Consider the following 25,469-nt stretch of genomic DNA (forward strand, 5'->3'; position numbering starts at 1 on the left):
CGTTCCTCCAGCTCCTCAGCACCGGACGGAGGGAGGGAGGGAGGTAGGGAGAGTATTAGTCAAAGGGACAGAGAGTGACAGCGAGAGAGCCCTTCCACGCTGTTGCGGCGTTGTGCGTCTTCCCTATTCGTTCCGGACGTTCTGAATGCTAATGCGCTGCTTCTAAACGCTAGTGAACGGGGCCGCGCCGCCGGAACAGTCCCCAATCAGCACACATCAGCACAGGCCAGCACACAAACACGGACACACAGGCAGAGAGACACTCGGACGCTGATGCTACACAATAGATTAGTCGGCGACGGCGGCGACCTGACGACGCGCGCTCTTGGACACACAAGCTGGACAAGTCGGTTTGGACAAACGAACGAACGCGCGCTATGCAAATCACGGACTGCGCCGCGAGGAGTCCGCGGTTGATGTGCGGCGGACTATCCAGGGATGCGATCCCGGCACTAGTACTAGCACTCCGCCTGAGTGGCTGGACTGGACCTGGCCTGTTCACAAACACCTCGCTAGCGCTCGCTATCTGTTCAACAACTGCACTTCCCACGGGAGCTGCTAGTAGCTCCAGATCTCTCCACACTATCGATGGGAACTCAAGATCGACTGATCACGTCGATACTTCAGTTGTACTTGCGAACGACTAAGAACACGATCGAGTACTGGAATCTCACTCACAGGAACCGTCTAGTTCGCAACTTCTGGTGGAGTCTTGTACCCCTTTTTCACCCCCGCCACACCCTCTATACGCTTGTTTCTTCCACTTCCTCTTCCAGAATGGTGATCGTGATCAACAACCTGCTATCCTTCCAGGGATCAACAAATGGGCACGATCCCGGATGTAGGGATGGATTTGGCCCCCCGGTGGGGGTATTCCAGGACCTCAGTCACACACAAACGCACACACGCACGCGACATACGCGACGCGAAGGATACGACGGAGCAGCGCCTAGGTGACGGAGCAGCGAGCGATACACGCGATCGACCTCGGAACGCAGAGTAGTAAGCCCAAGCGAGGTCCAACCGTCATCTGCTCGAGCGAACCACCCCAAAAACCGTGGCGGGGTTGGTTTGCCAGCCCGGTTCCGCCTTCTGCTGCTGCTGCTGCTGCTTCTCCTTCGGCGGCAGTATCGTCCACCAGGGTCCCCCACCCCCCTTTCCCCGTGCCGTCTCACTCTTTCTCTCTCGCTTTCTCTGCAGCAGGAACATACCATCCCTCCCTAGCTGCTCCTTCACCATGTTTCGTCCATGTCCATGGAACGAAATGGCAAACGAGCGTCGGTCGTCACACGACCAACCACTCCTCCTCCCCCTTTTGGGGGCCCCTGCTTTGCCTTTCGTTTTTTTCCCTTTTCTTCGCCTTCGCGCCGATCACTTTCACTCTTTCGCTCTCTGCGAGTGAGCGAACGAGCCTCGGATTTTCTGCAACCAACCTCTTCCCCCCCGTTTGTCATCATATCCCCCCCAAGTGGTTGACTCCCACCACCACCACCACAACGTGATGCGGAAGTAACGCGAACGCACACCGAACACGATGGCCGATCGGTTGGTCGGTTGGTCGGAAATGGGGATGATGCGGGCTTCGCGAGTGAAAGTCGCCATCAACCGGGCTGCCGGGCCAGCGTGAGATCGTATTAAAAGGCGCCAAAAGGGGAGAGAAAGAGAGAGAGAGAGAAAGCACCGACCCATCTCGCTCCGTTTGGTGACGAAGACACCAAACCAAACAACACAAAGCACGCGGAGCGCGATCGGATCGCGGCACGACGACGATCCGAGTGCTCGTTGGTTTTTAAGGGGGCTGAAGGAGGAACTGAACTGGGATTGCCAAAAAGGCTCTTCGGTGCCACAGCACGAACAGAGAGACACACCAGGCACAAAACGTTCGTTGGAGTGGGGATGGAAACACTTTTACTTTCTTTACCGCTTCGCTCCGCGTTCGTGTTCCATGTTGGCCCCCCGGAAGTCATCTAGCAACGGCTGGCTGGCTGGCTGGCTGGCTAGTGGCGGAATGCTAGCGGGAAAATTATGCCAGCGCGAAAGAGAGAGAGTGAGCGAACGAGGTGGAAAAGTGGAAACCAACCGATGGCAAACAATAGGAAAAGCTGTTACACTGATCGAGCCCCCTCCCTCTCCCTTTCCTAGTGTTCCATTCGGCCCCCGCTTCTATGCTTCTGAGCGGGTATTACGTGATCCACAAGAAACAATCGGAAGCCACATGGCGCAGAGGGGGGAGGGAGGAATCTACTACTAACTCGGCACCAACACCACTTTTAATCACACAAATACACCCACGAGAATGACGAACGCGCTCGCGTCTACTAACATTGCGAAGAGCTGCTACTTGGCCGAACTTAGTGAGTTGGGCGCGCGGATGTTGCTTCCAGCATCCAGCTACAGAGCAGAGTGGGTGCGGCTTGCCACTGGCCACTGGTCGCGGTGTGTATGTGGGAAAAATCGGCGAAAATCGGCACGCGGAATGGCGCATTCCACGTGCGGGCGGGCACTTGTTTCGCTTGGTGGCTGGAACGGCACTAGACACCGGTCCGTTCGTCACCGAAGCTTCTAGCGCTCCAACAAATGGTGCGACTGTTGGAGCATTCTAGAGGGACGCACGCGCGTTCGTACAAAGCTGGCGAGCGAGCGAGTGTTTGAAGTGGAAAACCAACTCCCCCCCCCCCCCCCCCCGTACACCTGGTGGGACATGCGCATGCTGGAGCTTTTTCGGTGGAGTCTCGCTATATTGGGTGGAGACTTTGGAGCAACTAAAAAAGAAACTTCTCGGCGATAGGTTTCAGTTTGGAAAACGCACCCCAGAAGCCCACCGCATTGATAGTACCCCATTCTATCCGTTACAAGCGGAACAACACACTCAAACGTACAGCATTTGATGGATCTGTGAAGGAAATTACTGTTTTATGGCACACCATTGTGTGGTGCGAGAATGCCCGCTTCCCCTTAATGGTCCCGGGAATTGATTGCCGGTTCTAGTACAGTGCCTTGTGGAGCTAGTGCTCGATAACTATCGATCACACACTATCGCTCACACAAAGACACACACACCTTCTAACCGGTCGCCCGGTAAATATTTGATTTAGAAAAGACTGAACTGAAGTGGCATATCAGTTGAGAGAGGTGATGCAGCACAAAACAACCCTTCCAAAGGGGTGATCATCAGTTGGGAAGTTTGTGTCTGTGTCTGGGAGCTTCACTCTGTGAGTAGACGGTGATCATCACGGCATCCTTATCTACATCACCGTGACCAAAGGGGCGGACATCAGCAGAAACAACCACCAGGCAACGTGATCGTGTGCTGACAAGGGACTTCATTAGCATCCAGCACCGCAGCGAGCAGAGAGTTGGTGCAAAGGGAGTGGTCCCAGGCAGCAGCGCAACGTCTGACGAGTCTCTGGAATCCAGGAAATTGTATCCCGGGCTGGAATGCAAGATATTTGGCCCAAAAATCAAAAAGGTCATCCGGAATGCATTAGGAGTGTTAATGGATGCATGAGTCAGGTACTGGGGTGCGTTCCGGGCACTTATCAATCCATCATACGCTCACCGATGAAGCGAACCATCAGCACCACTGGCACTGGCAGCAGCAGATCGCTTGATTACAATTATTCCATCACGTCTCTGTGTGTCAGTGTTCCTCCCTGCCACCCTCTACACACAGCAGTTTGAAGCAGAAGAAGGCGGTTTGGATGTTAATAAGATTTTCCTTTTTTGAACTCCAGGCCACACGTCGCCCTCACGCCGGAGTCGTTACAAGTGATTCGGTTTTGGGATGATCGTACAGCGGAGGTGCCTCGGCGGTGCTGTAATACACCCTTCTTCCACTACCGGTCATACACTAGTCTCGTCACCGGGCGGACGTTATCGGACATGTGTGTCGATGTGTGCTAGTGGCCCTTTCCACCTGCATATCCCGTAGCCTGGCTGGCTAACTGACTGACTGACTGACTGACTGACTGAGTGACTGAGTAACAGACGCTGCATTCGCTCGCGCGCACTCGCGCACACACTCTAGTGCACTGTAGTGTCCGCTGCAGCGCTGCAATTAGGTGCAACGAGAACTGCACGAGCACACACGAGTCGTGCCGAACACTGGACACTGTGGAGGGATGTGCCACTCTCTGTGTCTTGCCACCAAGATTCAAGATCAAGTTCTAGGGCAGGTTCTAGGTCGCGCGATCGGTCAGCAGCAGCAGCAGCAGTAGCTGTTTAGTGAAGCAGCGGCTACTGACACACAAATACATACACAGTCGACGAGTTAAGACATCGCGACGCCGGCCCGGAGATGCACCACGCCTCGGTTTATGACGTGCTGGAATGCATTTGCATTATTTGCGCAGAACGGAGCGCTGATCAAACGCCACAGTGCCGCACACACTTTGCTACCGAGCAATTAACGGCTCGTGTATGTTTGCGTGTCATCCCGGAGACTCCCCAAAAGGTTGATTCTCCAGTGCGTCCACTCCCACTCCCACATAATCGAGCGATCGATCGATCGATCGCACGCTCGCTCGAAACGATGACGAATGATGGCGGCCTAGGGATGGCTTCGTCGTCGTCGTCGATGAAAGTGTTTGGCCTTTGGCCTCGAACCCTGCCAGGATGACATTCAGGCAGACCCGGCCGGGATGCTGATTCGGAACATTAATCCTTGCCAGAGGTCCGCCGGCAAAAGCCTGACATTTAGCGTCCTCCAGAATGTGCAACACACTCTTCTCTCTATCTCTCTCTCTCTCTCTCTCTCTCTCTCTCTCTCTCTCTCTCTCTCTCTCTCTCTCTTTCTATCTCTCTCTCTCGCTGTGGCCAGTCTGCGCACCGCTAATGCTTCTCCATCGATCATCCCCAGCCGCTGAGCCGTGGTCTTGGAATCGAAAGTCGCCGGACGCCGGACGGCGAGTACGGAATGCCCGAAATCGGTGTTCTTTCGCCGGATTCGCGCGGGACTTTACTTTCGGAATTCGCCTTCGCGTGGCATGACGTGGGAGGATGAGAGTAGTAGACACCGCCAGCGAGTGCTTGTGTGGTGGTGAGATGAAAGTTCCCTTTCCTCGCTGCTTATGATGATCATGCGGTGGCGGCAGCCGAGGCGCTCGCTCGCTGATCGCTCAGTTGGAGGCCATTTCTCTTGTCTTGTGGCCGCCCAAAGAAAGATGCGATGCTGGGCTCCACGTTGTTTCACTTTCATTCGCCCAGCCGCGCTTGCGCGAGGTTCTCAGCGCTGGAAGTTTGCTGGATTATCTCACCCTTTTTGGAAAGGGGCTTCGCTCGTTGGTTAGTCACGATCTTGCTTTTTTGTGGTGGATTTTCGCACTCTCTTCTGGCTCTGTCTGCGAGAAACGGAGTAGCGTGGCACACCGCCGGCCAGGGGCCTTAAAGGTTAGGCGCATCTCTCACCATTTTGGGAAGGAAACCAAAGAAAGCTCATGCACTCCGAATCTGCTTTGAACTCCAACGTTCTTTGGAGTTATAATCTTCGCTACTCATTAGCTTTTTGTGGAGCTTCATTCAGGAGGATCGCGTCTCCTCCGCGCCCTTCTGGTTAATCAACTTTTATGTCCACTAGAAAAGTCCAAATTCCAGTCCTGCAACCACAGAGAGCCTCGAGATCCTGATGAACCTTCTTGTTAATCTGCCAAACGGAATAAAAGAGATTAGAGACCAGGAATCGCTGGCCAGTTAATGGCCAGCTTCCGCTATGCATCTATGCGTCGATTTCGATCTAATAAGCATCTCGAGCACTGATAGGCTTGATACATTTTGCTAATCTTTTCCCTCGCGCTGCCAAATCGTGGCGTCCTTGCCACAACGGTGCTCTCCAAAGGTTTGCCGGCTTTCCGGTATCACCCATTCACCTGCATACAATTCAGTCAGTAGGGCTCGTTGTCGTCGACCGTGTGGAAAGCATTTCCAACATTATCTTCGCTCCACCCTCCCTTTCCCACCTTTGCACCATTTTCGTTCCAACGTTCCGAGTGGCCCGCGGTAGACTTTTGCAATAGATACGTACGGGACGCTACCTCAATGTGCCATTCCATTAGTGAAGGGAGGTAGGGGAACCGGTGGAAGGTGCTTAGGGGTGGGTTTTCCAACGCACGGAGGGTGAAGCCGACGTTACGGTTACGTAACGCACAGCTTTGCGGTGAGTCTGTGCGCCTCGTCCCGTCCTTCCGGATTCACTCTCCCTCCCTTTCTCGCTCTCTTTCTCTCTCTCTCTCTCTCGTTGCTTCCCCTTCCCTCGTTCGGTCATTTTGGTTTCGATTTTCAAAAGGGAAGGGTGGTGAGCGAAGGGAGGGAAAACTAGGGCCGCAAAAGGCGGTTAGTTGGTGTCTATCTGTTTTTTCTTTCTTCACTTGTTTCACTCTCCCTGCATCTCGAAACATCTTGCTTCATTCCACCTCCACAACCACCTTCCCTCGATTTACTCTTCGCTTCGGCCGAATGGACTAAGCGGCGGCGGGAATACATTTTCCGTATCCGACAGTTCCGCGTGGGGGTTTTTCTGAGCTTTTTTGTTGTTGACTAGTACCACATTTCGATGCGCAGAAAGGGGCCTTTTTCTGAGTGAATGGGTGAGGGAAGTGAGGTGGAAAAACTAAAAAAAAAAATCAAACGCACACACGAGTGTATGTTGCCATCATTGAAGTCACTCTCGCATCGCTGTACTATCTGCATCGCTGAGAGTGGATCTAGGAACTACTAGCCGTCCTAGAGGGAGTTGGGCTTTTGATTGATGGCGATACAAATCCGTGCACATCACTAATAGAGCACCCCCAGGTGACGTGTTAATCGTGTTTGCGGAACAGCAAAAGGGCATCAAATCGAAAGCATCATCGCATCGGAATAGTGCGCCCGTGCTGGATCAGATATGATAAACAAGATATTGCCTTTGATACTTTGCTTACTTTGCTTTCGGTTCTTCTTTTGTGACATGGAAGTTAGGGGATCCTTCCAAAAAAAAGGTTCAATATCCAAACATCATCCCTCGCAATCGATGAGGATGTGGCGCGTCAGTCACGCGACCAGCACTCGCTACCTGGCCGTGGACATTCGTTCATGACCAGAAAGGAGAAGAACCGCACGGAACCTCCACCGTTCGACAAACATTAATCATTCGAAAGCAATCAGCGCAATCGAAAAGTTGCTTCTGCTTCTCCTCGAGCACCACAACACAATCGAAAAATCGAACCCTCCATCAACCTCCCGACTGGCTATCCGGCCGCGAAGGGCTTCCCGGCGTTGCCGACAATCCCGCGAGTGCCCTTCCGGGGGCCCCTTTTTTCTCCTAGGCCTCTCCAAAAACCAGCCTCAACTCCGGCCAGGGTCCGCGCGTTGAAAGAAAGTGAACGGGAACCGTCGCCGGCCGGGGCGTGGCACGAACACGTGGACAGCGTGGTCCGGCAACGTGCGCACCGTGGTTTGTGGTCTTTCGTGGATCCAGAAGGAATTGGATGAAGGATGAAGAAGCAGTGAGTTGGCCGGTTGGCGTGGTGGTTCTTCGCACGTGGATGACTCCATTCCGGATGCTGCTGTTCCAGGCCGTGCCATGCAGAATGGTCTGTCCGACGGGTTGCTCTCTAATGACGGAGGCACTCCCCCCGCGTCACAGACCGAACCGTGGGTTAACCACAAAGTGACCTCTCACTGGATGCAAATGACCGACGGAAAGATGGCCAACCGGACTGTGGCCCGGGAGAATCAATTAAAGGTGAGGGAACTCCCTGGCTCACCCCCTCTCTCCCGGTGAAGATGCGCACGGTTGCTCATCAAACGCTCACGATTAAATGGGAAAATCGTGTTCGATGGCCTGGCCTGGTCTGACCGATGAGCTGGCCAAAGTCACCGTGATTGACCTCTCGCCTCGTGCTCGTCGTACCCTCGTCTTCTTCGAAGGCAAATTCCAATCCCCGGCACGGTAGCGGGGTGCACGGTGACGGTGTGGAGCGGAAATCATCATTTCCTTCACGCATTTCGGAAGGTGAGTGACCGATCATCGCGATCAAGCGCGCCACAGAGAGAGAGAGAGAGAGAGAAAGAGAGCGCTTTCGGCGAGAAAATGCGTAGGAAAGGAAAGAAGAACCCGTCTTTCGTAATGAGTTTTCCATCGCGCGAATGTGAGTGGAAAAGCCCCCAGACCGAAAAACCCGAAACTGAAATGACAGCATCGAGCAGCGATCGTCGTCGTCGTCGCCACTGTGGCGGCCACCGTAACATGATTTAAGCATTTCGGTTTCGGAACGGAGAAATGGCGCTGGTGGCTAGAGGTGGAGGGTGGTGGAAAATGTGCGAGAAAAGATAGGAAAAGACGGTAATAAGTCAATTAAAAGCTCTTCATCGGGCGATCCGCACCGGAACCGTCGAACTGCGTTGTGCTTTGCTGGCTTGGTTGTAGCACTTCCTCCTGCTTTTCCTTTCCTTTCCTTCGCCTGCTGCCTCATCACCGCCCCACCCGTTACCCACCCCTTCTGGCCTGGCGGCGACCGCCGAACAGAAAGGCTACGCACCGCGAGACGCAATACGCGACTGATCGGTACCAAGCGAACGAAGGAACGAACGGTTGTTCGCGCAGATTTAATGTGCATCGAATGGACGTGCCCAGAGCACCTTCCTCCACAGTGTACCTTCTCCTGCGTCCCGTTCCGTTCCACAAAAACCGTAGCCCAAAAGTGCGAACCAAATGGTCGAGGAAGGCCATCATCAGGTAGCGCTGCCCAGTCCCAGTGTCTGCCCGGATTGGTTTGTCTGTAGTGTGCGCGCGACGATGCGATGCGAGGAAGGCGAAAGAGAAAATCACCGAAAATGTGATGCGAGGGGCGGTGGACGGGTGGTGGGCCGAAAATTTCACTTTTACAAAATGAAATCGAAAGTTGGACCCGACCCGGCTGGCTGGTTGGCTGGATGGTCGGAGCATGATCGCGACAGGTACGGAAGTTGTGGAGTTGTGGAGTCGCGATCGCGGAGTTCCATCTGGGAGTTTCTCTGGGCCACCGAGACCGGTGCGAGATGCGTGGCACGTGGCAATGCGGTAATGCGGCCACATGGCAACCGTTTGATTAGGCCGCCATTTCGCAGGCACGCCGGATCATAAAAGCGTTTGCTCGAGGTGGAGGCGGAATTGAGGACACTGACGATTGGCAAACAACAGGAGCGTGTGGTTGTTGTTGGAGTGCACGGTTGGCATACTTTCATCGGGCATTAGGGCATTGCTGATCAGGAAGCTGATGTCTGGCGGTCTGGAATCGTTAACTACTATCGAGCGGGGATCGCAGACGTATTTTTGATTAATTAAACATTCAATTCCAGGTCCAGTAATGCTCCATTGGCATAGCATAAAATCCCCTATACAGCATAGTAACACTCTGATCCTCACCGTGGCAAGTGTATTGATTGGTCGAGCCGGTCGGACCAGGAAACTCGATGGCACCGAGGCGTCATTTTCACGCCCACGCTGGCCACCCACAAATGGAAAATCCCCCCCCCCCCTCAAACCCATCACCTTTTTCACTCCCGTCCACCATACACGCTTGCATCGGATGATTATTTTCCACCGTTAATTGGATTATCATCGGCATTGACCGGAGAGAACTGAGTCTGTTGGTTGGTTTGTGTGCGTGGTTTGAGGCTTTTACTGGTTGGTCCCCTGGCCCGTTGTTTGCTAAAGTCTTTTCGCCAATTGGCTTAAGAGCCATAGCCATGGCCATCCTCACGTGGCATGCGGTGTCCCAGGCGCATTACCTACCCCGCCGCACCACCCAATACCGCCGTTGTTGTTGTTCTCGCTCGCTCCGTTCTTTCGAAATAATGAGCCCCAGGAACAGGAAGTGTAGTTCGTTGGGGCTCGGGCACTCGAAGTGCTGACTCTCTGGCGTGACATTTCTATGCACCACCAGCCGGGGGGCCGGAGTGCGTCAGTTGGAAATAGCAGTTTGATACTTCCCTTTCCGACCTATTTCTTGGAGCTTGGGGTTCTGTTCGGTTTTAATCCGATAACACTAGCTAGCAGCTGTTGCTACGGTGAGCTGTTTCCTTCTTTGCAGGTATATTTGCATGGGAAAGTTTCATTTTGTAGTTGCGACGTCATGTTTTGAATAGTAGATTGATTGATTGATTGGCTGCTATCAATTACATTCTTTTTTTTTGTCCACGTTTTACCTTAAAATTAGACCACTCATCAACCTTATCATCTTTTAGAACCTGTATCTACGTCGCACGATGTCGCGAAGGTTGCGAATTATTCAAACAACCAATGTGCTTCATTATCAATCCTTCCGCAAGTTACGCTCTTGTTTGCTTGCTCTTCTCAACCGTGTTTGTTTGGGTTCGGTGGAATTCAACCGTGTAAATAGCGCTGGTTCCCGCCGGCCTGCCCCCCGGTTGGTGCAATTTCTTTCTGTTGAAAACAATTGCCCCAAAGTGCATCCGTCGTCTAGCTTCTTGGTCGATGGTGTGTCCACTGGGTACCACATCTCCGTCGCCAATTCGTGCGGTTGCGAGATTAGCATATTTATAAATTTTCATATTTGCCTCAATTTTATGGCCAAAGGCAATGGATGCTGTCCCCAGATGGAGTGGATGGAGAGGAAGGATTGTTATTTTTCTCTCTTTTTGTTGTGCGTTCACACCATGAGCGAGAGAGTTGGACACGCTGGTGCCATTAGTTGAATTCAATTCATCTGCGCAAGATGGTGGAGGTGTGCGATGGATAAAACAGAAACTGATTTATTATCCTCCATCCGTAAGGATGCTCTGTGGACTGGTTTATGGCTAGCGGCAATCAGTGGTATGAGGTGGAGAATGAAAGAAGTTTCATGCTGCACATTAACATTATTTTAGCTTTTTCTTTAATATAAATGAGGAACATGCTATACTATTTCAGCAAAATAAACGTTGATGGACCATTTTGGTGAAGTACTGAGTACCCAACGCAATCTGTTCGATCAACCATTGTTTGATCAATGGTGTACATGAAGCGCCCCAATGTTTGTTTTGCAAACGTTTTCAAGTATCTATTGCGATGCTCTCCAAACAAACTGATACGCCCAAAAGAACGGTTACTTCTTTTAAATGAACACCGACTGAGCACTGTCACAGATTACGCGCCCACAAATCATTGTGCTCAGAATCGATTAACAAAATTAAAAAATTATTAATCAATTTTTCGTTACCCTATGGTGCCTTCGGTGGTTTCCACATACCATGAAAAGACGATTGATTGCCTCTTGCACCTCACAAGGACCACCGAAATCACTCCAAATATTAATTCAATTACAATTCCCAAGTTGATAATAAAATCGGCGTGCACGATGCACCCACCCTAGAAATGATAATCGAAAGAAAACCCAGGACAAAAGGACCAATTCCCAGCGGGATCGCATGCTCACCGTGAGCAAGCTCAATCACCGTCGGTGAAAATCGAAGCCGTTTGGGGCTTCCTTGGTCGAAGCGAATGGAAATACCTTTGCATACGGCTTAAGTCAGTGTCCAGCTTGATTCGCTAGATTGCTAGCACGGTGCGTGACTGACTCATTAGCATTGCTTTGTGAACTACTTTCGCGCGCCTGACCGTAATCCCTCCGGATTGCAGTGGTGGTTGGAGCAGCAGGGCAGCTTAATTCACAAATGGCCTTAGCATGCGACGTTACAATGACTTTGGATGCTCCAATTTGTCTACTAGACTAACCGTCAGTTAAAGATTGATAACATATTCTTCAAGATAAGTGCCAGGAATTGCTGCAATCTTTTTGATGGGTGGCTATAGTATTTTTTTTGAGACATTTACTTTAACAGTTTTACATGAGTGTTAAACTCAATAGTGTGTAAAATTCTTGAATTATTCGAACTAAAATTGCCATAGATATTCATTTTTGAAAAATTGCACCTCATCTATGGCTCAATGCGTCTCGCTACTTTGAAGCGCGTTTCCCAAAACAAACGTTTTCAGCGTTAGTACCTATCACAGCATAACAACTACTCGATCAATCAATTAGAATATTTGAAGACTTAATCTGTATCATCAGGTATTTTTTTCAAATAACTATTTAAAATTCGTTTGCTTAAGCAAAATCGTAAAATGCATCACTTTTCCAATTTGAAAATGCTACCCAAAATGGAAAATTAAAAATTAAACAAAGACTTGGTGGATTCTTTAGAAAAAATCATAGAGAATGATCCTTTTTTAACACAAATAAACCATAAGAAGAACTGTGCATTCCACCAAAACGGGTGCAACCAAAACGGGTTCGAACGTCTCGATCTGCTCGATCGTTTAGCGCAAGTAACTTCAGCGCAGCCCCCTTTGCGGGGAGCACGATGTTCTGGAGAGCTTAGATTACCCAGCCACTGACCTTGATAGTAAAACCGCTTGCCAAGCTGGCCAGCTGCCGCCGCTGCTGCGACTGCTGCCGCCGTTAAACCGCTCGATGAATTGTTGTGTTGCGCAGGATGTGGATGTTGTTGTTGTTGCTGTTGCTGTTGCTGCTGCTGCTGCTGCTGCTGCTGTTGTGATTGAGCCATAGACTGTTGATGTGCCTGTTGTTGTTGCTGTTGCTGGATATTTTGATGAAGCAGCTGCTGTCCATGATGCTGTGAAGGTCCCGGAAGTACATGCTGAGAATGTTGCGGGTGTTGTCCATGTTGGTGTTGATGTTGTTGCTGCTGCTGCTGTTGTTGCTGCGCCCCATTATGCTGTGACTGACTACTAGCAGCAGCTGCTGCAGCCGCAATGGCAATGTTGTAAGAGTTCTCATTGTACAGCCGCTGGTAACCCGGGAAGGATGACCATCCGCCATTGCCGCCTGTCAGTGTACCGGAACGGCTGGAACCGGTTCCAGTACCGGTAGCCGATGATGCGTTACCTCCCGTTGCACTTACAGAGGACCCGTTGTTGTTGTTGTTGTTGTTGTTGTTCGGTGCGCTAGGTGTTGGGTTGTTGTGAGGTGCGATATGGTTCTGGAGCTGCTGAGCCCAGGGATTCGCACGGCCGCCCGTATCTCCCGAGTGATGTTGTTGCGCAGATTGCAGATGTTGTTGTTGCTGCTGTTGTGTCGGGTGATGTGGTCGATTTGAACCGGCGGACTGCTCATGGTGTCCACCGTTCTGTTGCGATATTTGATGCAACTCCATATCGGTGTCACAATCCGAGTTGGAGACCGCCACCTGCCCCAACTCATCGTCAGTCATCGAGCCACTCCGGGGATTGCCTCCCTCTTCCGAGGACATCTGATAGTAACCGTTCATGGCCGCTGGCCCCGGTCCTACCGTAGGCTCTCCGTAATATCCTGCGCCACAGGCCACGGTCTCAGTTCCCATCGTTATCGATGACGATCACTTGCTTTTCGCTTTGTTTATTCGCGTTTCAAGCGCCGTCACTGTTCAATCCAAGTCCTGGTCCAAGCCAATGGCTCAATGGCACGACAGTCTGCTTCGTATTCGTAGTGCGGAATCCCGGACCGGAAGGAGAGCACGCTCAGCTGTCAAATGTCCTGGCAAAAACCTCGCTTAACGATTCACGGGGCTCAGTATCGGTTCGTGGAACCACACAAGCTGCAGCAACGTATGTTGCCGAACGAATGTCAATCGGTGGCCTGCACTCATTTTGCCGTCCCAGGGTCCACGGTCACAGGTTTTCAAGGGGGGTTCCTTTCGCCTTGTTGCGCGTCTTCGAGGGCACTCTGCACTCTCAGAAACTGCGTCGCGTTCGTTGCGATGAGCGATGGCCGTCTCTTGCACTGTTATCGTTCACAATCGGGCTATCGGATTCACTCTGGAAACCATCAACCCGTTTCCGGTTCTCGAACTGCTCACTAAACTACTCGGCACTATTTAGACAGGTGGTACACAATGCTTGAAATTAGTTTTCATTTCGATCCTCGATCCATGCTTTCCAACTGTTCCAAAACAGGATCCAAATACGTTCATCATTGAATCACCACCACCATCTTGAAACCATTCGATCATTCGAGAGGAACACTTTCATCGATTCGGCACCAAATGCACTGCAAATGTATGGAGCAAAACAGAAGCAGAAAAGGCGAATACGAACAAACAGATCGTGGATAGAACGATACGGACCTACGCATCAAAAAGTAATGCTTCGCAAAAAGAAATGAAGGAAAGACTAGCGAAATCTGGAAAAGAAAATGAAGCTCCAACACCTCCAAGAACACACGAACATCCTATTTCTCATTCTAAAACTGATCTAAACCTTGTAACTGATTGATCTTTAATCCACAAACACATTCACACACCTGTTGATGACCTTCTCAACATATGGAATGCCATTGTTTCAAGGAAGAACCCTAGAAGCGGTTTCCCAAGATGCGCCTATCGCTTAGCATTAGATGCACTCGATACCTGTAGCAGACCTCAAGCAAGATTAAGGCGCACTAGGGGGGGTGGGCAAAACACTACACACTAAGCCACCGATATCCGGTACCGAAGCAAATCGCACGCTCTTCCGCCCAAAAGGATAACCGTCAGCGAACGCCTCCGAAACGGAACTGGCACTAGGCGCTGCGATCATCGCTGGAGCATGGAGCACCCACGGGCCCTGGAGCGTGCGTGCATGTGGGCGACGCGGACTGATTGAGAGGAGGAGGCTTCCGTCAGCCGTCGTCACGAACACGTTTCCTGCTGGTACGTTGCCAGGATATGCAGCGACGAGGAGGGAGAACAACGACGACGACGACCAAAATCCCCGCACCCTGCAAGCCCTTGGCGATCATGCAGTTGAGCATGTGAGCTGCTCCTGGCCACAACAAGGCGCACACACAGAAGGACACACATTCACATTACAACGACGAGCGTCAGTGCCGCGTGCCATGGCGCCGAAGCGGAGCCAATTCGTCACTCGGAACACTGTATTCCTTGGGCTTCCTTCCAGGACACTGCCAGCGAGTAGCGTGCGAAAGGGATGGCACACCTGAACCAGGGGGGGGGGGAGGTGTCACTAGCACAGGTACCAAATGGCACGACAACCTTTCTGTCTCGCTATCTCTCTCTCTCTCTCTCTCGACCGCTCGATGCAAATCATCGCACCGAACCGAACGAACTTCCAAGCTTCACTTCCTAACTCACTCGGTGAAGTGGCCGACCGACAACTACGACAACGACAGTGACTCGAATGTCAGGGAGAGAAAGAGAGAGAGAGAGGAACGGAGAGAGCGAGCGAGGAATAGATGATGGGTCACGTTAGTCAGACTTCTCCAATTCTCGGGGGGTTCGAGGGGAGCTCGTTCGTTCGTTCGTTCGCTCCGTTCGCTCGCACCAGCTACCGCCGTCTCCATCGCCTGTGGAGTGTTTGGTGGTAGCTGCCCTGCGGGGAGTTGGGGGTGTGCTAGCTCCGCCGGTCGGTCGGTCGGTCGGTTGGTCGTGTCACGTGGACTGCTAGACACGATCTCTATCATCCCCCCCCCCCCCGTTTGCTCGAGTGTGCGTGCTGCTGGTGCTGGTGGTAGACGATTGTATTATGAATCGCAAAATAAATATATATGCGAAATGCACGTGGCACTCCATGTTTTCCTCCCTTACCACCCACCAATCCACCCATCCACCCACTTACTGGAGGCGTTGGAAGCCGGCATTTGCTCGCTCCCACCCGGCTTGCCGGGTTCGTTTATATTCATTTTTCTTTTATTTTTGTTTCGTTAGACTACCCACCCCCGGGTACTTCCACCCCCTTAGAGAGGGGGAGGGGAGGGGGTGTTAGATTTGGAATACTTTGCGCGCGCGTTTAGCTCAAACGCGCTCGCTGCAACGTGCCTTCTTTAAATCACTTTTCATCCCCCCCCTCCCGGATCGTGGGAGAGGATTGTATCGTCGGGGGTGGAGGAAACCACATTGGCTGCTGGCTGCTGGCTGCTGGCTGCTGGCATGGCATTTACTGTGGAAAGTGGCTACCGGTGGCGTGGTGGATCGGAGGTGATTAAACAGGATGCAAACCGTCTTTTAGCTCCAATTCGTCAACCCCACCCCCTAGGGCCGATGACGTTCATTCAAATGAAGCGATGAGGGAAGGCAATATGTGAGTCCTTGCTACCCGGGGGGGGACTGCCTCCATGTGGCGTAAGTTGGAACAGATGAAAAAGGATTTGAAGCTTTGGTTACTGTTAGTGAACCGTCTCGCTGTTTCATATTAGATGCAGCATTAGAGCACACAACAGCAGCGAGCAACAGTAATGGTGCCACGAGAAGAATATTGAAGAGCTTTACGCATTGTAGCACTTCATTTCGGGGTGACAATTTAACAAAAATAGGGAAAAGGGTGTTCTAATTCGGATTACTCGTGAAGAATGATCCCGTTGCTTGCTCTCGTGCTCGTGCCGTGGTTGCAATTAAGCATAACATTCGCGGTGCAAAAGTTTGAAGAATGACTACCCCCATTTGACACCGGGAATTGTTTAATTAAACGTTGCTCCCGCAGGAGTGCGCTTCTTTCGATGACGATTTGCCTTCCGTGGCATAGACAGAACACTGTGCGCTCACCACAGTAAGTGCACTGCATTGCAATATTGCTCCTTGATAAATGTTAGTTGAATGGATTAAAATTCCTAAACAGAAACCGTGACTACGATGTATGGTAGACTGCCACAAAGCTACAGACGGTGACAGTGAAATGATTCTCTGTTGTTTAGAAATTAGAACACGACAGAGAACACGACATTCTGTTTCTAATTACTCACGAGATTTTTACGGAACAAAACTGCAAACGCACAAAACCACTTCACAAAGTTGAGCCTTACCTGGAAAGGGAAAGAAAAGATAAAACCAAAAGAAAAAGGAAGTTTGTGAGATAAAATTTCCAAAAACTTAATTAACAAAACAAAGTAAAAGGGGTTTTTTAAAAATTAATTATAATTGTAATAGTATAACGCAAGAGGAGCTCTCGAAGTGATACTTTCTCCAGCATAAGCGTGCGTTTGAAGATGGGAAGTAGATATGGAAGCTGCAGCATTTGAGCACGCAGCGTCAGCGATAGAAAAGGCCTCGCATGGCCGGCAACGTGCGCTGCTCATTCACGAACAATAATTTCGGGCCCCCGGCCCTTTCCGTTCCCTTCCCCTTGGCGGGTTTGTTGGACACGACCAGCAGATGAATTTAATCTACTTCTCATCCCCAAGGATGGCGGCATCCACCTCGGATGGTGGTGGTGCGTTCGTTGCACGCTGCCCGGTTACCATCGTTACCATTTTGCTCTGAAATTCAAATCCGCACGTTCCGTTGGCGAATGTTTGAGCGACGACGACGACGACAAGGAGACTCTTACCAGCACACACCCTTCAGTGCGTTGGCCTTATAATCGCTGCCGACGACGACGACGACGACCGACTCGGTTCGACCCGGCATGGCTCGGGATGGATGGAATATTCTAAAATTATCATCCAACACAACACACAGACGACATCAATCGAGCGATAATGTTCCGCGGTTCCGTTAATCAGTCGCAACAGGCGGCCAGGAACGGAAAAGGGGAACGGGGAACGGAGAATGTGTTTTTGTTTTTGTTCATCCTCCTGGTCACCCCCCAAGCCATCAATTGGCCCACGGAACGGGCGCGCACCTACTGTACTGTCACACACATCCCCGCCACAATCAACAGATCGAATCGCGCGGAATCTCCTCAGCAGCAGGACAACCAGGAACGGCGATGATGATGATGCTGACGGGCGGGTGGATGGTTATGATGAGCCGCGAATCCCGGCTCCCAAGCTGGCTGGCTGTCACGTTTTACGAACACGTGCTGCATCGCGGTCGCGAGCTTGTTTCTCTTCCCCATTCTTCCCGTAGGGAGCGATGGATTTGAAAATGATTAAAATACGTTTGAGAAAATAAAAATACGGAAATTGGTGCACGATGGCTTCAACTAACAGGTGTGCTCAAATACTTAATAATCGGTACTGTATAAATTCGTTTTTTCCACCAGAAAGCCTACATTTCTGGTAGACTTTTTTAAACTTTTGTTTATTCGTCGTAAAGAGGAACAAAAAGCATCGTTAACAGTAAATAGAAGATGTAAAAGGAACGAATCTCGGGCTTTAAGTGATACAGAAATCAACGATTTTATCAAGACGGCCAAGTACTGGAAAAGATAGAAAGGGGAGAGCACGGTACTAGGTAAGGGAATATCAAGAGCTTCAAGGCGAGAGTAAAACGTTTTAGCTCTTTTTTACTCCGCCTTGTATGTAAAACAATTATTTTGAGCCTTTAAACCTTCCATTCGCTATGATTTTTCGTTTTTCTCGAAGACTGGAAAACGGCCGATTCAAATATCATTCATCCATCCACCACCAGAGGGCGCTTAATTCGAACCGATTTGCTTGAAATGGTTTCGCTTGCATTTATTTGTTTGCTTCATTTGAATTAACCGGTTCTGAAACGTGTTTTGAGCTGCCGCAAAAAGTGTTAAATAATTAAATAACATAGCTGTATGATGAATTCAAAAGCTTTAGGACCAATTTCAGCTAATATTTTACAAAGCAAACGCTTATGCTATGTGATTTTGACAAGGGTGCCGGAAATCGGAATAGATGTTGAAATGCTCGTGCTCGTGCGAGTATCACGACTCCTATCTTCATCGAATAGCAAGATGTATACTATCTCTTATCAAAAAAGCTTCTAAAGGGATCATCCCAAACCCAGCGCTCAACACCAAACAAGAGGAATTCCAGAGAATCACGATAAAATTCGACATCCCGATACACAACAATGTATTTTATAGCGCCTCTCGAGTAATAGCAAGAGTCGAATGGCTTTCCTCTGTTACATTTTCCTGTTTTCTAAACCCATCAATCCCGCACAGAGAACGACATGGTTTTGTGGTTCACCACCACCGCACCGCAGAGCACGTGATTCGCGAGAGTGCGCTTGTATGTGGCCGTTGAGTGCCCGTCCCGGGGAGCCAGCACGTGATTCATGTCATCTACCCTTCAGGGAAGCATTCAGCATCATCCCTCCCATCCATCGGGGTCTCCCGTTCAAAGCAAATGTTGAGTGATGACGTCGCTGGGCAAGTAACTTAGTTTTGCATTTCTTTGTCCAATGGGTAAATGTGTCCTCCCGGTGGTGTTGTGCCTTGTCCTGGGGTGGTTTTTGCGGTCCCTCGTTGATTTAGGGACAACAAAATGGCTCCCCGGATAAGATCTTATTACTTTTCGCTATGGCCAGGGGGGTTCTGCTTGGACACAAAACTTACTCTGCCGGTCATCTTGAAACTTTCGTCGAAGCAAAACAACGAGCCTCTCGACAGGACCACGGGACGATGCTAGGACACAAAACAAACGCCGGCTGGTCCATTTCACCTTCAATCCCCGTAGGAGTTATGAAGAGTTTCCATAGCGCCGCCACTTACTGTGTACTTCTTTTACATTCCGCCCCGGCACCACCGTCGCAACGCAAGGGAACCGGTGGAACTTCTAGAGAGTGATTTGTCGTGCCCGATAATATCTAAGGGCTTTTATCGATGATAGACTGTTGTGTATTGTGTCTTTCATCGAGCCACTGCCACTTGAAGAGATCACGGTGGTCGCTGTTCAAGCTGTTTAAGACTTTAAGAAAAGTTATGTCGAACATTCGGAAACCCAACATTACTCATGCAATTCGACTTCATGTTGCTGCTCAGCTCTTAGATAGCTTTATATGGTCCCAGTGCCAGCATTATCGGTTGGGCGGTACCGTATCTCGCAGGGCGATAGGATCTGGCCACACCTTAACCAAACGTATGATTTATGACATAAAACCAACATGCCGTGCAAAAGAATGAAAAGGAAATTTGCAATCTTATCCCGGCGGTGAGCAAGTCATCGCCGAGTGAAGAAGCGCCCGGAACGCACCCCGCCCCCCACCAGTTCGATTTGCTTTGGTCGAATCATGATGTCCAGGATTTTATCGATTTTCGCAAAATTTGCAATGCCTCCCCGCACCCCTCGGAGGCACCGTGGTAAACCCCAAAAATAAAATAAAACGAAACATGCTGGAAGTATGTGGAGTAGATAAAGGTGAGCGCTGCCGACATGCCGACCGATTTCCGCTTTGTCGCGCGAGCGACAAGCTAGAGAGCTCGGTCCCGGGTCCTCATTCTTGACTTCTTATCAGCTGGTACTGCCGGTCGCCCCCGTTCATGGTGTTGGTGCGCACGGGCTGGACCAAACCTGTGGTCCAAAGTTACGTTGTCTAATCGCAGCCTTGCCCCCGGTCAATGGGAATGATGTACGCGTGGAGCACTTTTGCGTCATCTTTTGGAGGAACTACGCGAGCGCGCGCGCGCCCGTGTATATGATCATGACCTCGGCGCCTTCGTTTCGGGCCAATGTATTGTTCCCTCCCAAGGTCCCGTCGTCATCCGATGCCCGAAATTATCGCGTGGCCGGTGATAACGGTTGATATGCTCGCGCGCTGGCTGCTGAGCCAACTGGTGGTAGAGTTTCGTAGACGAGAAGTTCACGTGATACTCGGCTGGCTCACTCCTCAATGTCATAGATCGTTTCTCGCGCCACTGTACGCTGTTGTTTCGTCTCATCTCTCTCTCTCTGTCTCTCTCTCTCTCTCTCTCGGTCATCTCTCAGACAGCCGCTAATCACTTTGCTAATACAGCAGAAAACCGGGAATAACAACCCAAGACCGGCCTAGACGGGACGAGACGGATGGACGAACACCTCAGCATCGTATGATGACGAAACGACGACGACGACGACGACGAATGGCGCGGTTGAGACGTCAAAATGTCGAGCCTCCAGCGAGCCAGCGAGGACCGCCTAGCAACTTCACTGAATCTGTGCTGTCCGCTGCTGCGTGGCGCTCTCTCTGCTCGTTACCAAGCCATCCATGCTTCCCATATAGCTCAGGGGCGGTTTGAGGCCAATCGATGGGACGCGATGGAACGGCGAATGATTAGGAGATAGGAAGCCACATTTCGCACCACCGTGTGAGATTGGTGTGCGCTACGTTTGGCACTATTGGCGATATACCAGGGCGAAAAACAGAATTGATTCGTCATTGCGTGGCGTTTGCTTAGTACTGCTAGTTGATCGAGCCGGTCCAAGGTGAGAGTGGTGCTGCTTGCGGCGATAAAATGTGCGCTTGGAAATTGGATCGCTAAACAAGCGCAAGGGGGACCCATCTAATCTACCGGTTATAACCGGGCCCGGCGCTGGCGATAAGCATGTGGTGTGTTGCGTTGTTTTAAAATTAGTACACGGGAGGTTCTGCCGCCCAATTGCGCCCCGTGAACAACAGATGACAGGAGGGAAAGTGTCAAAACAAAACGGAGCTCACTGGCGGAACTGCCTGCGAGTGTCCTGTTTTGTTAGTGCGCAGGACAGACAGGGATCTCATTCTCATCCTTTTTCCCACGATCTGGTGTTGATGTATCTGTGTGATAGCTAGGTTCTTATGTTATATACAAAACAAAAATGAGAGAGTATTTGTTCTGGTAGTATCGCCTCTTGAGAGCTTTCGGAGAAGAGAGTAACCACCCCGTAGTAGTCCTTCTCATGCGCTTTCTCTCACCGTGGTTCTTGGCCCGTATCGGTACCATGCTGGTTTTGTTTGCGTGGGAGTAAGCAACATAAACATTGCTCGTTCTGCTCTACTCATACAGCCATCCGGATGAGGAATACTACATCAGCTACTAATACTACTACTACCGAATATTGAGGATATAACCCGATTCCACTATATAAAGTATTGTAAGTCAGGGAGGCCAGAGAGACACATGGGGTTGTAGGAGGAAACAGAACGAACGAAACTTTTCCCATCAATCGATGTTTTTTTTTCGGTTCATCCTACCCTTCTCCTCCACTTGCGTATCCCTTTGGGTGTTGAGCGTCGTCGAATATTGTTTTTGAAACACAACTTGTGAAATGTTCCGTCAACCATGTGGACATGCGCCAGGTTTTCGGTTGTAAAAGCTGCATGGAGTCACCAAGTGAAACGGAACTCTGTTCTAAAGGGCTAGAATAAAAACGAAACCCCCCTAACCCTGAGTGTTCCTCCCTCCCCTATACGGAATCCTTGACATTCCGCTCGGCACTGAAACATGTAAATAACATTAAAGGATATGCTTGCTCTCCACAAACCCGAAAGCCAACCAGTTTTTCGCTCTCGCTGGTTGCTCTCTTCACGAGAAACATTGGACGAGAAAGGTTCGCTCGCTCCGAAAGTCATTGGATGTAATAGAACGTTTACAACGAACGCCAAACTGGCGAGCGGTGCCGAATAGTTGATGAGGGGCTTAGGGTGGAGAGCCGCTTGGGGCTTCAATAATGCAGCGCTAGACCCGCCGCCGAACGTCGAAACCCGAAGAACGTTCTCGGCAATGACGTCATAGAAGTTCGGTGGGGTATGCTCGTTCGCCCTTTTCTGTTTTTTCATATTAGTTTAACCACCTCCCTCCCCCTCCCCTTAAGCCCTTCAGGATCATCCATTACGCGATAGGTTGGTGGCGTTTGTATGGTCGCTCTGACGTGGTCTGGTCGCTCACTTGCATGCCGACGTCACTGCGGAAATGGTATTCGTTTTGTGTGGTGTGGAAAGATAGAACCGGATTCTTGGCCTGCGCCATTACGTACCGTCCCTCCCACTACTACCATCATCATCATCAATTTCGCAAATTTGCGTCACTGGTGGTGGTGGTGGTGGTGGTGGTGGTGGTGGTGGTGGTGGTGGCGCCACCGATGAGCCCATGTCCAATGAGTGACATCTTTCCGGCCAGATGTGCGCGCCAGACTATTGGAAATGTTGTAATTTATTCGCACTTCTTTTTTTTGGGATTTTGTTCGCAAACCACGGAGCAACATGACGAATTTGTGATGATTCATGCCACCTGGGAAGCGCTGGAAATGATATTTTTTCGAGTTTCGTCGAGTGACTCTGGAAATTGATTAACCCACGCAGGGTGAGCATTCCAAAAGCAAACTTTTACCACGATGAGACTACTGGTTTTGCTTCGCTTCAAAGTAGCAAGAAGAGAGGGGGGTAAATACTTGTCCTACGCAAAGTTTTACTCGTCGTTGGCACTATACCAGACGGAAATGAATGCTACAATGTTATCTTCTCTATCTTTCTTCGAGACCGTCAAGACACACGGGTGCACGGTGCACTCGTACTCTCTCTATTCTATTCCTTCAATCATTAAATCGTTGCCATTTCGTGAAGCATTTGGCATTGGTCGCTGGTCGCTAATTGTAATAAGCATCGTTCTAGCGGGTGGGGCACGGACTAGCGTACCGAGACCGAGTCTAGCGGCCCTAAATTTCCGGCGCTTTGCGCGGTAAGGGACAGGGGAAACGTGGGTTGACCACCGGTACCGCCAGAGTCCATCGTCTGCCACGTAAACACGTGGTCGAGCTAGTCACGAGTTTAAATATTTATCCAACCAAACATTAGCGTCACATGACATATCTCGGTGAAATAAACAAATAAAGCCCGCAGAGCACCGAAACCGAAGCGCCCAACGGTAGTAGAGAACGCACCTACGGGAGGTAGAGAGAGAGAGAGAGAGCAAAAGAGAGAGACACACAGAGAGCGAGGCACCGTGATGAGCGCTCGCACAGAGATAAAAATACTGCAGCTGTCCAACACTTATCATCGCTCGGTGGTTCTTTTTTTCGGTACAAATTTGGCAGGCGGGCCAGGCGGCGGAGGGGTGCGCTACCTCCTGCCGTGGACTAGTAAACGTCGTCGTCGGCCAGGTTAATGACTAAAAAACGCTTTGAAATGATACTAAGACGGAAGACATATGTTCGCGGCATTTCTTCAAAAAAGCATTAACCGCTCACGGCTCGTCACTCTCGATTTGCGGTCTGATGATGGTCAGTTGTCCGTTTCATCGCGACAGCGCGCTGGCGACGTCACATGATGTCGTGGTTTAGGGAGCGAAGGTTAAGACGCTGCCTGCGAGGTGATTCCGGTCCACCATTTCGCGGTTTCTAAGCTTCCTCTCTCTCCCCGCTTACTGCTGTTGCTGCCGCCGGAAAGGTGCGCAGTGCCCTAATCTAATCTTATCAAAGCGCAGCGACAGGTAACGACGATGAATGTGTCGCAGGAGGGAACACTAAGGTCGCTCAAAGCGCACCGGTTACTGTCAAGGGTCTGGACCACATAAGCCGCAGACTATGCAAGCGCTGGAGTGTCGCCAGCGTTGGACCACTTCTCGGGCGTTCTTGTGGCAGCAAAACACACGCATTGCGGGCCAATGATGATGATGATGGTCCGGTGGGCCAGCGCATATTTGATGAAGGAGTCCAGTGAAGTAGTCGAGTGGACCATAAAGTGATTCATAATTTAGGTCCAAAGCATTGCTGCCTTATCAGTGGTAACGCAAAAGGCAGTCAACAGCCGTACGCCTGCAGCTATTGACAGTTGGTAAGCACTTGGCAAACAGTGAGATCTACGCCTATTGTTTAGTGGGTTAGATGTTGTCTGTAAACAATGCTCCGCAGCACTATGTTTGTAATTAAAACCATAACAACATAAAGAGTCTGTTGACAAACTGCGTGGAGCAAATGTTTGCAGCGTAGCATTCCCGAGAGTATACAATTGTAATTTTCGAGTTTTCGAGATGCGATGAGATTGAATACTGGATTACGATGCATCGCATCATCGCGATTTAGTGAGTTTTGAAGAGGCTCGAGGTAAAACATTTATCTTGTCCATCTTGTCGCTGCAGGTGCAGCACGCCAAGCAGCAGCAGCTCGACCAGAGCGAATTGATTTCGTCTACAACTCATCATCTGACGGGCCGGGGTTCGATGGAATCACTGCCAACAAATTCCCCACAAAGTCTCGGTTCGCGCACTGCACCGCAAGCAATGTCTGCTGCTGCTGCTGCTGCTGCTGCTGCTGCAACGATGCTTCTTGTCTTGTCTATAAATACACGTTGCCCTTACCCTACCTGCCTGCCTGATCGAATCACATCGTGGAATAGTTCCCGAAAGCACGCGAATCGCGAATCGCAAAGTAATTTGTGGCCACCGTTAATGTGCACACTGCACATGATGCAGCACAGGCAGTTCTAAGGCGACTCAGTCACTCACGAACACGAGAAGCACCATTAGTGGCTGCTGCTGCTCGGCCTCGGTTGATCTTTCCGTTCCGATCTGGACCTGCCAGTGCCAGTCCCGAGTAGCCGCAGATAAGTATCGCCTCGCGAAGCAACGGTTTTCACCAAGTTATTTCGATTTTGCAGCGAGTGGCGGCCATGAATGATGGTCTTCAACACCGCCACACTGGAGCCCCTTCGGGGCGGGCACGGTAATGTAACTATTTTTGGCAGCTCAATTGAATAGCACATTATTGGTGACAGTGGCATCACTGGCGGAGGCATCGGATTCGCGTTTCTTGTATTTTTGATATCCTATCAGGTGCTCAGAACACCATTTCGTACAATTTGTTACAGAGATAGTGTACGTTTTACTAGGGCATCTTCAGAATTTGAAATAAGTTGCCTCAAGCATTTGTTGATGTCAT

General features: G+C 50.6%; 1 protein-coding gene across 7 annotated transcripts in view; it reads right to left on the reverse strand.

Annotated features, from left to right (window-relative positions):
* LOC126578523 (transcription factor mef2A-like) overlaps window positions 1-15,079 on the reverse strand; it is a 46,110-nt gene extending 31,031 nt beyond the window's left edge. For 2 of the 7 annotated variants that reach the window (XM_050241170.1, XM_050241166.1), the window contains exon 1: window positions 12,354-14,553. In XM_050241170.1, the coding sequence (XP_050097127.1) occupies window positions 12,354-13,317 (964 nt within the window). In that variant the 5' untranslated portion in view covers window positions 13,318-14,553. Of the gene's footprint in view, window positions 1-2,323; window positions 2,383-12,353; window positions 14,555-14,985 lie in introns of those variants that run through there. The other 5 variants (XM_050241167.1, XM_050241168.1, XM_050241169.1 and 2 more) reach the window with 5 other exon arrangements.
* Between the last annotated feature and the right edge of the window lie 10,390 nt (window positions 15,080-25,469).

The sequence above is a fragment of the Anopheles aquasalis genome, chromosome 3, assembly GCF_943734665.1.
Source record: "Anopheles aquasalis chromosome 3, idAnoAquaMG_Q_19, whole genome shotgun sequence".
Classification (NCBI taxonomy): Eukaryota; Metazoa; Arthropoda; class Insecta; order Diptera; family Culicidae; genus Anopheles; species Anopheles aquasalis.